This window comes from Mobula hypostoma, chromosome 9, assembly GCF_963921235.1.
Source record: "Mobula hypostoma chromosome 9, sMobHyp1.1, whole genome shotgun sequence".
NCBI classification, from domain to species: domain Eukaryota; kingdom Metazoa; phylum Chordata; class Chondrichthyes; order Myliobatiformes; family Myliobatidae; genus Mobula; species Mobula hypostoma.
The window spans coordinates 48,526,382-48,545,372 of NC_086105.1; the positions used below are offsets into that span (position 1 = coordinate 48,526,382).

Consider the following 18,991-nt stretch of genomic DNA (forward strand, 5'->3'; position numbering starts at 1 on the left):
TTGTATCCATTTTAATGAGGTTTTACGATCTATTTTTAAAAAAGATTGTCAGATTAATTCCTGGGATTAAAGGGTTGCCTTACCAAATGGCTAAAGAAACTACATTTATATTCTTTGGACTTGGGAAGAACGAGGAGAGATCTTATTAAAACAAGAGCATGCAGCAGGGAGAGAGAATCTCAAGCAAGGAGTCACTGACAAGATTAGGGAATGATCTCAGGTGTTGGGAATTTCTTCAATCGAAAGAAGGGGAAAATCTCTGGAATTAGAGGGCTGTGGGTGTTTAAAAAGGAGGTAGATACAGTTTTATAAGATCTGATGATTGAAGATTGTGAGGAACTGGCACAATGAAGGAGACTGAACTGGGGCAGATCATTCGTGATCAATTGGAAGGTTGGGGAGGATTGAGGGGCCAAATGGCTTTTTCCTTCTCATATTTTGTACATATTTGTGTACTTTAGGGAACAATGATCTAGCTTACTCCAAAGTTTCTTTGTATGACTGATCTACCACCCTAGGAGTCAGTCTACTGAATCCTCACTGCATTTCCTCTATTGCAAGCTAATCATTTTCAGGTAAGGAGATCAATGATTTATAATACCCTAGTATAGATGGAGTGTATGACACCGCCCCCCCAATGCATTGGGAGATTTGACCACAGATGCAACTGACAGATTAAGTTTTGATCTCAATGCCCATCTTTTATAATGTCCTCTTTATAAGTTTGTTGGGAAGAACTATTTCAAATGAAGATTTAGTGGAATGAAGCCAGTGAGGATATTCCTCCGTCATGTCAATAGCCCTACGAGATGAATTTGCTTTTTTTAAAGCCAGAGGAAGCCAAGAGGACATTTAACAATTGCTTTAGACGAAGCACACAAGCCAATCTCACGTACATACATCTCCTCCAATATATAGAAGCCAATCGTCATCATTTTATTCCCGTGCACGGTGTAGCCTCTGCCCCACAGGAGATTACACCAGCCGAAATCCGAACCTATCTTGCGGAGGTATGTCTTGTAGATGTCGATGCCTAGTTGTGGAGTAGCCTGAGCTGCACTCGTTCCGTTGAGTGAAAAGGAGAGGCCGTGTTGCCTGTTGATGCGGGTTATTAATATTAATACCGAGCCAGTGACGTGCAGGGATGAACGTGGTTTGCCCGCTCCTCAATGGCGCTCTGTGCCCGGGAGATGGAGCAGTTCTTACATTTGACAGCAGCCTAGATCTGAACGCCCGAGGAGCGCTTCTTACGGCAGTAACGGCCAAATATGTGGATGGATTAAATAACAAGCTCCCCGCCCCCCCCCCCCCCAATCGCAGGAACACATACACACACAGAGACGGATGGGAATTGCAAGGGCAACGCCAGCCTGAAGCTGCAGCCGTGAGATGGCAGAGAGCCCGCAGGAGCCCGGGCTGAACACAGGAAACGAAGCGGAGAGCAGGGAACAAGGCGACAAGGCGGAGGGAGCCCAGCTCAACCTGCTGGAGACGTGCGCCGTCTGCAAGCAGAATTTCCAAAGTCGAGATCCCAAACTGCTGCCATGTTTGCACTCCTTCTGCAAGAAGTGTCTGCCCGAGCCTCAGAGGCACTTGGTGCTGCAGGGCGCCGGCAGCCTGGCCGACTCCTCTCTCCAGCCGCAGCAGCAACAGAGTGAGTAGGCACCCGGGGCTGGGAGGGAGAAGCTCCTGCGAACCCTTGCACCTTCGCCCCTTGCGCAGTGCACGGATTACCGAGCTCCAGTGCACACAGCCACCACCACCACCATTCCCAGGCTTGCAGCGGGCCTAGTGTCCACAAGCCTTTGTCAAGCCGCTCCTTCCCCTCACCCGGGACCATTAAACAGAGACGCGAGTCCAAGTCGCTTGCAGAACGCCCCCTGGAACCACCCCACCCCCACCTTCACGGCTCCCTTCTGAAAGGACTTTTTGTTGTTAGTTGCACCCACTTTGGAACTGACACACTCGCCTTTGACATTTTAAGCCCCACTTCTAGCCCAATTCTGCTCCACTACACGGTGTAATCTGTCCGTAGGTGTTTATTACTCCTGTAACTTTAGCAGCCTCGCCAGCTATGTAGAGAGGGAGAATAATGCACGGCTTGAAGGTAATGGACAATAGGAGCCACCCTACCCTATCTGTCACACGGGGCTGGGTTCTGTTGACAATGTACCACATTTTCTCGAAATCCTGCTTTTCACGCGAATTAGCGTTGGTGTAATTTCCTCCCAGTACTGGGTGTTTTTGATTAAGTTCTGCTCAAATAGAAGCTGAGGGGTATTTGAGAGGATGGGCAATTTGGCGCTTTGACATCGCGGTCAAAGCGCTCAAAAGCCATGGGTAACGCAGGGAGGCTTTGTAGGGCTGGCCGGCTAGTGTCTCCAGCCAGAGTGAAGTCAACGGGAGGTCTGCTCTTATTAATATTCATTATAACGTCTCTGATAAACCAAAAAAAACTTGCTTTTAAAGTGTCATGTTATAAGAGGCTGTCACAATTAATCAGAAAACAACCGAAGATCAATGTTTTGCTCTGGCTGGGACCTCTTGGGAGGTACAGTCATTTTACAGCCTGTTTGTTTTGTGTAGTTATCTCACGTTAACCACAATGCAGTAACACAAATCACTGGGTTTCTGACGAATTTCACGCATCATCTGACACTGTATGCCAACAGCTGAAATGTATATAAAACAAAAGTATTATTAAAAAGATGAGCTTTGGCGCATAACTTTATTTAAAAGCGTTTATTGTAAAATTAGGGCCTGATGGTTCATTTGGAGTAAAAAGAGGCATTTAAGAAGCCGATACACTAGGCTTAGGATAAACGTGTTCCCACAAAGAAAAAGGGCGGGAGGGCCGAATCTAGTCCCCAGCAGAGTAGGTAGTGAAGGTTGATATTAAAAGGGAAATCAACAAATCAAAGACAACAGGATAAAGTACAGGCAGGTTGAGTCAAAGAAAATCCGAAGACGTTTTTTAGTACGTTAAAGAGTGTGAAGATAACTTGGACAAGAAAGGGGCAAATTGAGACAGTACAGGGAACCTGTCTGTGGAGATTGAAGATGAACACCTTACAGAAGATATTGATGTGGCAATTAGAGGCCAGTGTGAAATGTTAAATAAAATAAACATAGTAAATGAGAAAATGGCCTAGATGAAATCTATCCCAGAGTTACTGTTTTCAGCTTGTTGACCTTTAACCTGAAATAGAAAAAAAGATAGAGTATTTTGAGTTGCAGAGAAGGGGGAGGGGTGGACTCAACACACTGAAATGTCTGTGATAAAGTGGAGAGACTGAATAACACTAGGCTGGTGTTGCTTGCTTCTTTAAGCTCTTCCTTTTCACAAGACCTGCAGATCCCCACTATTTTCGAGAGTTTTTTTAAAAAAAAATTCCTGAAGGCTAACATAAATACAGTATTTACTTTGTCACTTCATTATTTCTTAATATAATTTCTTCTGGTTCAGTGGATATGTGATCCACATTAAGGTTAGCTAGTCTTTTCCTTTTATATATTAGTGAAAGCTTTCTGTTCCTTGTTAGGTCATCATTGTTCTCTCTTTTCCCTTTTCTTATCAGTGCCGTAGTCCTCTACTGCATATTTCGGAAATTTTCCCAATCCTCGGCCTTGCAGCTTTTTGGCAAATTAAAAGGACATTTTCATGATCTAATACTGCCCTTAATTTAAATAGCTAGCCCTCTGCATCTGTCTTAATGTGGCCACTGAGTGCACATCTCTTTATTAGGTACCCCCTGTACCTAATAAAGTGGATACTAAGTGTATGTTCATGGCTGCCTGCTGCTGTAGCCCATCCACTTCAAGGTTTGATGTGTTGTGCATTCAGAGATGCTCTTCTGCACACCACTGTTGTAACATATGGTTATTACAGTTACTTTCACCTTCCTGACAGCTGAAACCAGTCTGGCCATTCTCCTCTGAGCTCTCATTAGCAAGGTGTTTTTTCCTCACAGAACTGCTATTGACTGGATGTCTTTTTTTTGCACCATTGTCTGTAAACTCTAGAGAGTATTGTACTTGAAAATCTCAGGAGATCAGCAGTTTCTAAAATGCTCAAACCACCCTTCTGACACCAACAATCATTCCACAGTCAAAATCACATAGATTGCATTTCTTCCCCATTCTGATGTTTGGTTAGAACAACAACTGAACCTTTTATAGAGTCATAGAACTGCACAGCACAGAAACAGGCCCTTTGGCCCATCTAGTCCATGCCAAACAATTTAAACTGTCTACTCCCATTGACCCGCACCAGAACCTTAGCCCTTCGTACCCCTGCCACCCATGTACGCATCCAAACTTCTCCTAAATGTTGAAATCGAGCTCATATGCACCACTTGCGCTGACAGCTCGTTTCACGCTCTCACAACCCCCTGAGTGAAGAAGTTTCCCCTTATGTTCCCCTTAAACTTCTCACCTTTCACCCTTCACCCATGACCGCCATTTATAGTCCCTCCCAATCTCAGTGGAGAAAGCCTGCTTGCATTTGCCCTATCTATACCCCTTCTAATTTTGTATATCTCTATCAATTCTCCCCTTAATCTTCTATGTTCCAAGGAATAAAGTCGTAACGGATTCAATCTTTCCTTGTAACTCAGCTCCTCCAGTTCTGGGAACATTCTTGTAATTTTTTTTCTGTATTCTTTCAACCTTGTTTGCATCATCCCTGTAGGCAGGTGACCAAAACTGCACATAATACTCCAAATTAAGCTTCACCAACATAACATCCCATCTCCTGTACTCAATTTATGAAGGCCAATGTACCAAAAGCTTTCTTTACGACCCTATACCACTGAAGCCACTTTCACTGAATTATGGACCAGTATACCTAGATCCCTTTGTTCTACCACACTCCTCATTGCACTACAGTTCACTGTGTAAGACCTACCCTGGATAATCCTACTGCAGTGCACCACCTTGCACTTGTCTGCATTAAATACCAACTGCGATTTTTCGGCCTATTTTTTCCAGTTGGTCCAGATCCCACTGCAAGCTGATAGTCTTCCTCGCTGTCCACTACACACACCTAATCTTGGTGCCACCTGCTATCTTGCAGATCCAGTTAACCACATCATCATCCAGATCTAGATGACAAACAACAACGGACCCAGCACTGATCCCTACAGCACTCCACTAGTCACAGGCCTCCAGTCAGAGAGCAACCATCCACAACCATTCTCTGACTTTTCCCACAAAGACAATGTCTGATCCAATTTACTACCTCATCTTGAATGCCGAGCAACTGAACCTTCTTGACCAACCTCCCAGGCAGGATCTTGCCAAATGCCTTGCTAAAGTCCATGTAGACAAAATCCACTGCCTTATCTTCATCAACTTCCCTGGTAACTTCCTCAAAAAACCCTATAAGATTGGTTAGAAATGCACAAAGCCACGCTGACTATCCCTAATCAGTATGAGTATTTGGATATATGAATATTCAAATACTTATAACTTTCCTGCTATTGGTGTCAGGCTCACCAGCCTGTAATTTCCTAGTTTAGTTTTTAGAGCCTTTCTTAAACAGCAGAACAGTATTAGCTATTGTCCAATCCTCCGGTACCTCGCCTGTCGCTAAGGATGATTTAAATGTCTTTACTAGTGCTCGTGCAGTCTCTGGACTTGCCTCCCACAGGGTCCAAGGGAACACCTTGTCAGGCCCTGGATATTTATCCCAAGAGAGCAAACAACCCCTCTTCTGAAATCTGTATAGGGTCCATGAAGTTGATGCTGCTTTGCATTGCTTCTGTAGACTCTGTCTGTCTCCTGAGTAAATGCAGATGCAAAAAATCCATTTAAGATCTTTTCCATCTCTTCTGGTGCCATGCATGGATTACCATTCTGATCTTCCAGAGGGCCAATTTTGTCTCTTGCAATCCTTTTGTTCTTAATGTATCTGTAGAACCTCTTAGAATTTCCTTTCATGTTGTCTGCTAAGGCAATCTCTTGCCTTTTTTAAGGCCTCCTGATTTCTTTCTCAAGTGTTCTCTTGCATTTCTTATATTTCATAAGAGCTTCATTTGTTCCTCCTGCCTATACCTGCTTATGCATCTCTTTTTTTTTCTTAACCAGGGCCTCAAAACCAAGGTTCTGTAAGTTTGTTATCATTGCCTTTTATCCTGACAGGCACATGAAGCTTTGTACTCTGAAAATTTCACCTTTAAAGGCCATGTTGCATCTTGACCATGTCTGCATGCTTTTATGTATTGAGTCGTTGCCCCATGATTGGCCGATTTGTGTTAATGTTTGAACTGTTTGCCATTGCTTGTTTATGATCATGGCTTTTAATGTAGTTTCCCAATCAACTAAAGGCATGTCATATTTTATCCTGTCACAGTTTGTATTATTTCTATTTAAGCCATAGATTTCAGGATGAACTAAATCACTTTTCTTATCATAAAACTTATCATTCTATAATTATGTTACCCAAACATCTTTTAACTACCAGGTAAATAATTGACATTTTCATATTTATCAGTACAACATCTAAAATAACCTATCCCTTGTTTGCTTGACAAAATAATCAAGATAAACCATTTCTGAAGCAATGTGAATGTTTCATCTTACCGCTGACCTGTTTTGTTCAGTCTTTACATAGATTAAATACCCCATGGTTATTGTATTACCTTTTACATATACCTTTAATTTTCTGATTCATACTGTTCCTTCAATTACCAATATTCTCTTGGGGCCTCTGTACGTAGTTACTTTAGTGTTTTATGCCCCTTATATTTTCTTAGCTTCATCCAAACTGATCTTCATGTTGATTTTCTTTTGGGTTGAGACTGTTCCTTTCACGGCTTTTATCCCATTCTGTACTGTCAAGATACAGTCCTCCATTTCCAGTGCAATGAAGTTGAAACATTATTTCTCTAACTAAAAATTTAGCCTGACCTGAGTATTTCCATCCAGCTGTTTGTTATAAATTTTCAATATCCAGCATCCACATCTTCACTTCTGATTTTGTCTCCATTTCTGTTTTGCTTGTCTTTTTTCAGCAAGGAGTATCCTGGAATATTTAATTCCAAGCCTTCGTTGCTTTACAAGCACACTCTGGAAAAACTGGATACAAGATATTGCAGAAGTTGGAAGTTGGAGTAACGAACAATCTGCTGGAGGAACTCAGTGGGTCAAGCAGCTTCTGTGGGAGGGAAGTCCTATTGCAGGATTTTGACTTGAAACGCCACCAATTCTTTCCCCCCACAGATGCTGTTGGACCTGCGGAGTTTTTCCAACAAATTGTTAGTGCTTTGGAAAATATGCTAGGTAGTATCCATTTATTTCTATAACACACACAAAATGCTGGAGGAACTCAGCAGGTCAGGCATCATCTATGGAAAGGAATAAATAGTTGATGTTTCGGGCTGAGATCCTTCATCAGGAGTTGGCAGGGTCTCGGCCTAAAACATCGACTGTTTACTCTTTTCCATAGATGTTGCCGGGCCTGCTGAGTTCTTCCAGCATTTTGTGTGTGTTCCTTATTTTGAATGTTACATGGAGTCTGATAGTAAGCCTTTAGTTATGTCTTTCTACCCTTTTTCCTTACATTAGGTAAAGTGATTGGTTGTACATGGCGTTCCTCACTGACAGGCTTTTGGTTATGGTTATATTAAAAACAGAACCTGCTGGAAACAATCAACAGGTCAGGCAGCATTCATGAAAAGAGAAAGTTAACATTTCGGGTCTGAGTCCTTTATGTGCTTTAATACTTCATTTGAATCCTTAGCCGTATCTAGTTTTTTTTTGATTCTGCAGAAACTGGTCCTATTTTGATTCAAATGAAGACACTCTTACCTTCTGGTTTCCTTGTGCTTGTTTTAGCCATGGTTGTACAACACACCATCAGGTTCTTTGGCCCACTATGTCCCTGGCAATCTTTTTGTCCACCTAAACTAATACCATTTGCCTGACTATTAGGACTGTTTGCTACTGTTCTTGCCCTTATGTGTCTATCTAAATGTCTATCAAATATAATAATTGCATTTGATTGCAGCACTTCTTCTGGCATTGTGCTCCAGAAATGGAAAACTCTCTCTCAAAAAAAAAACAACATTCCTTTGAAAACCCTTTCTAAACTGCTCCTGCTCACCTTAAACCTAACCCCTCCCATGGGAAAAGTGATCCTGAGTATCTGATGCAGTGGATTCCGGTTAATTGGGACACATTGGGATCAGTACGTCTTGGCTCAATGAAGCGGCTGTCCCAATTAGCTGAAGTTTCACAGAAATAGTTAAAGGGCATAAAAAGACAATCTATCATTTAACTGAGTAACAGTTCATGTATTTAAATGAAATACAGAACAAAATGAGAACACTAGGATTACCTCTCCAGTAGTATAACACTGTGTATTAGTTCCTAATGGTTATCGAAGAACTAATTAATCTGACGTGTTCTTTTGATTGACTGCAAATGAACAAAATCTGTGCAGACACCTAGTGCAGATAATGGACTGCCTCATATAATTCTTTAGATAATTGTGTCCCTCCAAATCTTCATTTTTATGATGATTGTCAATACCTTTGTAATTCCTAAATTGTTGAAATAGTGAAATAGTTTCATTTTCACTCCCGGTCATTTCCGGGATCTCAAAGAGACGATTGCGTCGCCTCTGATCTGGGCCGACAATTACGTGCTGGGCGGCACCTAATTAGCATGTTTATTTTGGCTTTTTTCTTGAAGATGTGCTGGGTGTGTCCCGGCTATCGCTGCATTCTCCGCAAATCGGTATCTGTCCGCGGCCTGGGGGTTGGGGTGGAGGGACACTGGGGTGTCATCTCGTCGTGTTTCCATTAGAGCAGGCAGGTCATCTTCTATCTCTGCCCGCCTTGATGTCAAGGGTTGAGGTTCGTCGTCTGCTGTGGCTGATGTGGAAGGCTTGCTTGGCTGCTGAGCCTCGCGCATTTTTCTATCACACAGTTCTTTGTAAGCACTCAAACCATCCTGCAAATATCCCCTAAACCTATGTGCCCTTTCAAAATTAAAGTTGTACTTTATCATTGCAGTGAAAATCTCACGCATTTGCTTCATGTTCAGTTCGCTACTGCATTCGGTTTCGATTGTTATCCTTTCCTCTTCCAATTGCATCAACTCTTCATTTATCAGTTCTTGGTCATGGGATGCCAAAACCTCTTCAACATCATCTTTGTCAACTTCCACAAGCCAAACTCACTTTGTCCTTACTTCGTTCACCACGATCAAAACGCTTAATTATGTCTAGTTTTACGCTAAGTGTAACACCCTTACGAGCTCTTTCAGGCTTTTCCAATACCTTAGAACTCATCTTGCAAACCGCTGCTCACAGGCACGTGTTTAAGCAATGCCAGCGAGAATGCCATTCCGAAACCGGGGGAGAGCAGGTGCTTGGGGTGCGCACTGCCTTTTATCGCGTGCTGCTTTGTTTCGTAACAGTGAAAACACCTGTTAGCGAAAACGTGGAACTAATGTAGGTCTTTCATAACAGTGAGGTTTTGTAAAGTGAACGTTCGAAAAGCAGGGGACACCTGTATGTATATTGAATAAATTAAAAGACATGCAAAAAACAGAAATACTGTATATTAATAAAAGTGAGGTAGTGTCCAAGGGTTCAGTGTTCATTTAGGAATTGGATGGCAGAGGGGAAGAAGTTGTTCCTGAATCACTGAATGTGTGCCTTCAGGCTTCGGTACCTCCTACCTGATGGTAACAGTGAGAAAAGGGCATGCCCTAGGTGCTGGAGGTCCTTAATAATGGATGCTGCCTTTCTGAGACACCGATCCCTAAAGATGTCCTAGGTACTTTGTAGGCTAGTGCCCAAGATGGAGCTGACTAGATTTACAATCTTCTGCAGCTTCTTTCGGTCCTGTGCAGTAGCCCCTCCATACTCCATATAGACAGTGATGCAGCCTATCAGAATGCTCTCCATGGTACATCTATAGAAGTTTTTGAGTGTATTTGTTCACATGCCAAATCTCTTCAAACTCCTGATAAAGTATAGCCACTGTCTTGCCTTCTTTATAACTATATCGATATGTTGGGACCAGGTTCGACCTCAGAGATCTTGACACCCAGGAATTTGAAATTGCTCACTCTCTCCACTTCTGATCCCTCTATGAGGATTGGTTTGTTCCTTCGACTTACCCTTCCTGAAGTCCATAATCAGCTCTTTCGTCTTACTGACGTTGAATGCCAGGTTGTTGCTGCGGCACCACTCCACTAGTTGGCATATCTCACTCCTGTACGCCCTCTCGTCACCACCTGAGATTCTACCAACAATGGTTGTATCATCAGGAAATTTATAGGTGGTATTTGAGCTATGCCTAGCTACACGGTCATGTGTATATAGAGAGTAGAGCAGTGGGCTAAGCACACACCCCTGAGGTGCGCCAGTGTTGATCGTCAACGAGTTATCACCAATCCGCACAGACTGTGGTCTTCCGGTTAGTAAGTCGAGGATCCAATTGCAGATGGAGGTACAGAGGCCCAGGTTCTGCAGCTTCTGAATCAGGATTGTGGGAACGATAGTATTAAATGCTGAGCTATAGTCGAGGAATAGCATCGTGACCTGGAGCGTCCTCCATGCCCCAAGTAAATGAAGGAAACCCCAGCTATTTTCTCAACTTAGTTTTTGTCGTTTAAGAATTGTCCCAAATAAACAGCTGCTCTGATTAGCCAACGGCCTAATTAACAGAATCCACTACATATCTATGCATCTTGTATACCTCTATCAGGTCACGCCTTGGCCTCTGCTCCATGGAAAACAAGCTCTGCTTATCTATTCTCTCTCCATTACTGAAATCCTCCAATCCATGAAACATCCTGGTGAATCTTTTCCAGTGCAGCTGTATCCTTATAGTATAGCAACCAAAACTGCACACTGTATGCTGCAGCTTTACAAAAACACTGGTTGCAGTAACGTCCCAATTTATATATTTTATGCTCTGCTTTGTCAAGGCGAGCAATTTGTACATTTTGCCCTCCCATTTACTTTTGTTGTCACTTTCTAGGAACTATGCACTCAAGCTACAAGCTTCCCCTTGTTTGTTAACACTCCTTTGCACCCTATTATTTACTAGATATGTATTCCTCCAAAATGCATCACCTTGCACTTGTTTGAATTAAATTCCATCTACCATTGCTCAGCCCAGCTTTCCTTGTAGTCAATATCCTGTTCTAACTTAAACAAACTTGCTGACCACAGCACAATTAACCATTGTGTCACCCACAAACATCCGATATTCACAGTCATTAATATATAACACATTAACCAAAGTCCCAGCACCAATTACCACACCTCTCTCAGAACAATCTGTGAGCCACGCATTCAAATTTTTGATCTTGTTGACTCCGAGACGACCTGCACATGGTTGAGGCAGTAATCCAGCGATGATTATTTTTAGTGGTTTTGCTTTTTAATTTAGGTTCAGCAGGACCACTTCTTTGTTCGATCAGCCATTGATTTCCATTCGGAGCATTTCTGCCGGCTGTTTCTCCTCTTACTCCAAGTTACTCTCTTGAACTCTACCACCATCAAGACAATCTAGTCTTTAAGGCTGTCAGTTGTAGCTGCAGAGAATACTATCTATTACCCCCGACAATGCTCCCCTTCTGTTACGACCATGTTTCTCTTCACTTCCTTATGGAATGGACCCTGTGCCACAGATCTCATAGTGTTGGTCAAGTGCAAGGGCTGATGGTCCTGCAATACCTTCCTCAGTCACGGTCTCATCCTCCTACCCCTTTCGACTGATAAGTGCTGTAGTAATTTCAGAGGTGAATTGCCTCCTGGAACAGGGTACCTCAGTAACTTTCAACGTCCATGGTGCGCTGTTGTGTTTGAATCTCAACTCCAGTTCATTAATTCTGAGCCAGTGTTGGGACAGGAGTCAAGAGGTTCATATGAGAAATAAAACTAGGCCATAGCTCTCCATACTGCTTCCATCTACTTAATTATCCAAACTTCTCTTAAATATTGCAATCAAATCCTCATTCATCTCTTCTGCCGGCAGCTCGCTCCACACTCCTTTCACCCTCTTGAGTTACGAAGCTCCCCCTCAGCTTTCCCTTAAATACTTCATCTTTTCATCTGAAACCTATCACCTCTAGTTCTAGTCTTACATAACTTTAGTGGAAAAAGCCTGCTTGCATTTACCCAATTTGTACCCCTTATAATTTTGTATACCTCCATCAAATCTCCCCTCATTCTCCTATGCTGTAGGGAAAAAGTTTTAAGCTGGATCAGCCTTTTCCTATAACTCAGTGCTGTCTTGTTACAGCCTCAAGTGCTGTAAGTTTTCTCTGTACTCTTTCAATCTTATTGTTATCTTTCCTGTGGGTGAGTGACCAGATACTCCAAATTTGGCCTTGCCAAATTTTATACAACTTCAACATAACATCCCAACTCCTATGCTCAATACTTTGACTTATGGAGGTCAATGTACGAAAAGCTCTCTTTATGATCCTATCTACCTGTGATGCCACTATACTGTAACTAATTAACATATCTATATTCCCAGATCACTTTGCTCTTCTGCACTCCTCAGTGCCCTACTGTTCACTGTGTAAAGCCTGGTTTATACTTTTGCGTTAACTGGACGCCGTAACCTACGCAAGTGGCTTACGCGCGTTGTGAGCATTTATACTTGTGCGTTGGTGTGTCTGCGTCGCTCGGCAATTCGCACACGTCACGCATGTGCACTCACCTGCCCGCGCAAGGTTTCCTGGTCATGGTAGTCTCGGGGTAAACAAGACACGAGCGTCTTTTTTCGTGTGAAATGTGTCCTCATAATTTCGGAGGTCTGTAAAGCTTTATGGAAAGCATTGCAGCCCGAGTTCCTTCCCTGCCCTTCAGTCACCCAATGGGAAGCTATTGCAGCGTAGGATGACATGCGATGCTACCAAGCGGACCAATCACAATTGTTGCGTTCTGCATTGCTGCGACACGCGGTTACATTTTGGGAGAGGTGCGCGTCGCAGCAACGCAAGCTCTTGCGTAGGGTTTGCGGCGACGCAGACCTTATGGCGACGCGTTGACGCAGAAGTATAAACCAGGCTTAAGTCTGACCCTGGTTTGTCTTCCCAAAGTGCAATACCCCAAACTTGTCTGCGTTAAATTCCATCTTCCATTTTTAGCCCATTTTCACAACTGGTCCAGATCCTGCTGCAAGATTTGATAGCCTTCCTTGCTGTTCACTACACCTTCAATCTTGGTGTCATCCGCAAATTTGCTGATCCAGTTTACCACATTATCATCCAGATCATTAATATAGATGACAAACCTAACAGAAATGTACTTGAGAATTGGAATTGAAGAGTCTATTCCCAATATTGCCATTTTTTTTTAAACAAAGACAAAGGTTAATGACTTCCCTCATACAAATAGACATTGTGTAATATGAACAGGGTCTCCAGCAGTATGAGGACGTGTCTAAAAGCATAGCTGATTTCAGTTAGGGTATTGAAATAATTGTATCAGTAATGGAAAGGAAGCAGTTTGAGGGCTCTGGGGAAGGAAGGGAGAATACAAACAATTGGGTCACACTTTCAAGGAGCCAGCTGATGGGTGGAGCACTTTCCTATTGTGAAGTGGCAGCACAGGTCAGGAAGCTCTGGTTGGATGAGGGTTGTCTGTCCTGTGACAGTACGTGAATCTTGGCACCACGATGAAACCTGGGGTCAGCAAAGGCCGTGAACTCAGCTTCTTGATGGAAGCAAGCTGCACTGGTGATGCAAGGAAAATATGGGGGATGGGGGTGTGAGATGTTCAGATTTTTACACGGAGTATTTTTACATAGAGAGCGGAGTGTGTGTGGAACGCCCTGCCATGGGAAGTATTAGAAGCAGATACACTGGGAGCACTTATAAGAAGCTCTTAGATGGGTACATAGATGATAAAAACAAATGGAGGCCTTTGTAGGAGGGAAGTGTTAGATTGATCTTGGAGCTGGCACAGAATCATCTTGCTCAGAAACTAATGTTTCTGAACAGCAAATGCTGTTAGGTCCCTTGACAGGGTAGTGAGCTTTCCTGAGTAAAAACTCATGGCACAGTTGTATTTGAATATGGCACCTCCCGTGTAACTGCTTCTACCCAGGTGACCTGCCATATGCCAGGCCTCACTAGGTGATACGATATAGAAACAGGCCCTCCTGACTTTGCAATCTAACTTGTCATGGGCTTGCATCTTATTGCCTGCTCACACTGCAGTTTTTTTAAATTTGTAAGATTAATGTATTTTGTTACTGATTTTTCCTTCGTACTACCTCAATGCATTGATATGATTAAATAGTTTGGATGGATGGCATACAGATGGAGGTTTTCCCTCTGTAGCTCAGTACTTGTGACAATAATAAACTAATTTACCTTCAGCCCACTGTGTCTGCACCAACCATCATATCAATCTGATTGCTACCTGCAAGGTGGGTATTTATTGCCCATTCTGAATTGCCCTTCAGAAGGTGCTGGTGAACTGTTGTCTGGAACCGCTGCTGGCCCCGGTGAAGGTGCTCCCACATTTCTGTTGGTTTAGATCTTGTGAAGGAAAAGAAATTGGTGTTATACAGTGGATTCTGGTTAATTGGGAGACATTGGCTCAATTAAGCGGCTGCCTCAATTAGCCAGATTTTCATTGCAATAATTAAAAACGTATTAAAAAAGATAGACTATCATTTAACTGAGTAAGAAATTTTAACCACGCGAACCTTAAGTCAGTGCTCACCAGATTCCATCAGAACGTGGACTTTGCAACGAGAGGGGTGAACGCTCTGGACCTTGTTTACACAAACATTCCCAACACGTACCGGGTGGAGCCCTGCCCCCACCTCGGCTACTCAGACCACATCTCTGTTATGCTAATCCCAGCATACAGACCGCTCGTCAGACGCTCCAGACCAGTTCAGAAGCAGGTGAAAACATGGCCAGCAGGAGCCATCTCTGCTCTTCAAGACTGCTTTGAGCTCACTGACTGGCACATGTTCAGGGAGGCTGCAACCGATGGCAACTCCACCAACTTAGAGGAGTACACGGCATCAGTGACTAGCTACTTCAGCAAGTGCATCGATGACATCACTGTGGCCAAGACCATCACTACACGCGCTAACCAGAAGCTGTGGATGACCGCGGAGGTGCGTGCACTGCTGAGGACCCGTGACTCTGCCTTCAGAACAGGCAACAAGGCAGCCCTAACAACAGCGAGGGCCAAACTGTCCCGGGCCATCAGAGAGGCAAAGCATGCACACGCCCAGCGAATCCACGGCCACTTCCAGGAAAGCAGCGACACGCAGCACATGTGGAAGGACATTCAGGACGTCATCAACTACAAGACAACATCACCAGCCTCTGCTGGTGATGCCTCCCTCCCCGATGCGTTGAACAACTTCTACGCTCGTTTTGAGGTGGAAAATGACGTGGCGGCGAGGAAGACCACCCCTCCTCCAAATGACCAGGTGCTGTGTCTTACCGTGGCTGGTGTGAGGAGAACCCTGTGCAGGGTCAACCCACGGAAGGCTGCTGGACCAGACAATATTCCTGGCAGAGTGCTTAGAGGATGTGCAGAACAGCTAGCAGAGATTCTCACTGACATCTTCAACAACTCCCTGAGCAGCGCTGTCGTTCCTACGTGCTTCAAGGCCGCCACCATCGTCCCCGTGCAGAAGACTTCTTCAGTGTCCTGCCTCAACGACTACCGTCCCGTTGCTCTCACATCTATCATCATGAAGTGTTTCGAGAGGCTCATCATGAGGCACCTCAAGACCCTGCTGCCCCCCTCACTGGACCCCCTGCAGTTTGCATACCGTCCCAACCGTTCAACAGACAACGCCATTGCCATTACCCTCCTCCTGGCCCGAACCCACCTGGACAAAAAAGACACCTACGTTTGAATGCTGTTCATAGACTTCAGTTCAGTATTCAACACAATCATTCCTCAGAAACTGATTGGAAAGCTGAGCCTACTGCGCCTGAACACCTCCCTCTGGATCCTAGACTTCCTGACTGGGAGACCTCAGTCAGTCCGGATCGGAAGCAGCATCTCCAACACCATCATACTGAGCACGGGGGCCCCCCAGGGCTGTGTGCTCAGTCCACTGCTGTTCACTCTGCTGATCCACGAATGTGCTACAACACACAGCTTGAACCACATCATTAAGTTTGCCAATGACATGACCGTGGTGGGTCTCATCAGCAAGAACGATGAGTCAGCAGAGAGGAGGTGCAGAGCCAACAACCTGTCTCTGAATGTGAGCAAAACAAAAGAGATGGTTGTTGACTTCAGGAGGACATGGAGCGACCACTCTCTGCTGAACATCGACGACTCCTCCATAGAGGTCGTTAAGAGCACAGAATTTCTTGGTGTTCACCTGGCGGAGAATCTCACCTGGTCCCTCAACATCAGCTCCATAGCAAAAAAAAAGGCCAGCAGCATCTCTACTTTCTGCGAAGGCTGAGAAAAGTCCATCTCCCACCTCCCCCCCATCCTCACCACAACCACATTCTACAGGGGTTGTATTGAGAGCATCCTGAGCAGCTACATCATTGCCTGATTCGGAAATTGCACCATCTTGGATCGCAAGACCCTGCAGCGGATAGTGAGGTCAGCTGAGAAGATCATCGGGGTCTCTCTTCCCGCCATTACAGACATTTACACCACACGCTGCATCCGCAAAACAAACAGCATTATGAAGGACCCCACACACCCCTCATATAAACTCTTCTCCCTCCTGCCATCTGGCAAAAGGCACCAAAGCATTCAGGGTTTCACGACCAGACTATATAACAGTTTCTTCCCCCAAGCCATCAGACTCCTCAATACCCAGAGCCTGGACTGACACCAACCTACTGCCCTCTACTGTGCATATTGTCTTGTTAATTATTTATTGTAATGCCTGCACTGTTTTGTGCACTCTATGCAGTCCTGGGTAGGTCTGTAGTCTAGTGTAGTTGTTGTGTTGTTTTACGTAGTTCAGTGTAGTTTTTGTATTGTTTCATGTAGCACCATGGTCCTGAAAAATATCTTGTTTTTGCTGTGCACTGTACCAGCAGTTATGGTCGAAATGACAATAAAGAGTGACTTGACTTGAAATTATGTATTTAAATAAAATACTGAACAAATTAGAACACTAACAATACTACAATGGTACTATAAAACTGTAGTTTTTAATTGGAATTATTCAGTGTATGCTGCATGTTATTTTCATTGACTGTAAATGAACAAAATCAGCGCAGACACCTGATGCAGATTATGGACTGCCTCATACAATGCTTTTGAGGATTACATCCTCCAAATCTTCATTTTCATTGTAACATTCAAAATGATTGTTGATATCTTCAAATTCTTCGTAGTTCCTAAATTGCTGAAGTAATGAAATCGTTTAATTTTCACTCCCGGCCGTTTCTGACATTTCCAAGCCTGAATGCTTGAAACCACAGTGCTGAATTGTATTACCACTTATTTCTCACCAACTCTTAGTGACAAAAATCGTTGGGTTTGAACAAAAGCACACGTAATTGACACTATTTAAAAATTGTTTGTTCTCAGCACGGTGTAGTGTTTAACAGCTACACAAGTGCATGCGACTGATGCAGTTGGAAACTTTGGCAACAGTCTCCTGTCCCAATTAAGTGGCATAGTGTCCAAATAAACGGAGGGAATCCCTGCTAGTTTCTTGATTAGTTTTTGTTCCTTAAAAGTTGTGCCAAATGGTGGCTGCCCCAATTAACTGGAATCCACTGTATTTCCAAGTCAGGATGGTGTGCAGTTTGGATGGGAATCTTCAGGCATCCATGTTCCCATGTGGTAAATGTCCCTCCTCCTCAGTGCCGAGGTTGTGGATTTTAGAGGTCTGAGCAGAGTGTGTTTAGTAGCTGGTATACACAGCAGCCCCTGTGTGCCAGTATTGGAGCTGTGGTGAATGGAGTGTTGATCAAGCGGCCTGTTTGCACTGCTGTGAAGTTTCTTGGAAGTTGTTGCAGCTGAACCTATCCAGGCAGTAGAGGATATTCAGTCGCATTCCTGACTTCTGCCTTGCAAAATGTGGAAATGACATGGTGTGAAGAAGTGCGACAATTGCTGCAGGATACCCTGCTCGTGTAGACAGAGTATTTGTGTGTCTGGACCCTGTGCACACAATTGAGAAAGGAATGGAGCATGCAACACCACAACAAAGACAACCTCCAGCTAGAATGGTTATTGTGCCTTACAGTGGCAGCTTAACTGAAAAGCTAAGACAAATTTGCCAAAAATATGGTGTCCAGTTAATAGCAAAAGTAAGGACACCAAGTAAGGGAGGTAAAGTGTGAGATGATACACTTTGGAAGGTCAGACTTGAAGGCAGAATACAAGGTTAGTGGCGGGATTCTTTTCAATGTGGAGGAACAGAGGAATCTTGAGATTCATGTCCACAGATCTGTCAAAGATGCGGCACAAATTGATAGGGTGATTAAGAAGGTGTGTTGTGTGCCAGCCTTCATTAGTTGGGGATTGAATTCAAGAGCCATGATGTAATGTATAAAACTTTAGTCAGATTGCACTTAGGATATTGTGTTCTGTTCTGGTCACTACCTTACTGGAAGGATGTGGAGGTTTTAGAGACGGTGCAGAGGAGGATTCTGCCTGGATTGGAGACTGTAACTTATGAGGAGAGGATGAGCAAGCTAGGGCTTTTCTCTTTGGAACGAAGGAGGATGAGAGATGACGATAGAGGTGTACAGGATGATAAGAGGCATAGTCTGAATGGGTAGCTGGAGACTCTGAATAGCCAGAGATAAATGGTTAATACCAGGGGAGCCTAGTTTTAAGGAGAATTGGAGGAAATGTATGGGGGAGATGTCAGAAAATAGTAGGTATGTACATAGAAACATAGAAAACTTGCAGCACAATATAGGCCCTTCGGCCCACAAAGCTGTGCCAAACATGTCCTTACCTTAGAAATTACCTAGGGTTACCTATAGCCCTCTATTTTTCTAAGCTCCATGTACCTATCCAGGACTCTTTTAAAAAACCCTA

At 43.8% G+C, this 18,991-nt stretch overlaps 1 protein-coding gene across 1 annotated transcript in view; it reads left to right on the forward strand.

Annotated features, from left to right (window-relative positions):
- Positions 1-1,297: 1,297 nt before the first annotated feature.
- Positions 1,298-18,991, forward strand: part of LOC134351709 (transcription intermediary factor 1-alpha-like) — a 163,748-nt gene continuing 146,054 nt past the window's right edge. The window contains exon 1 of the mRNA XM_063058260.1: positions 1,298-1,654. Within this exon, the coding sequence (XP_062914330.1) occupies positions 1,390-1,654 (265 nt within the window). The 5' untranslated portion in view covers positions 1,298-1,389. The remainder of the gene's footprint in view (positions 1,655-18,991) is intronic.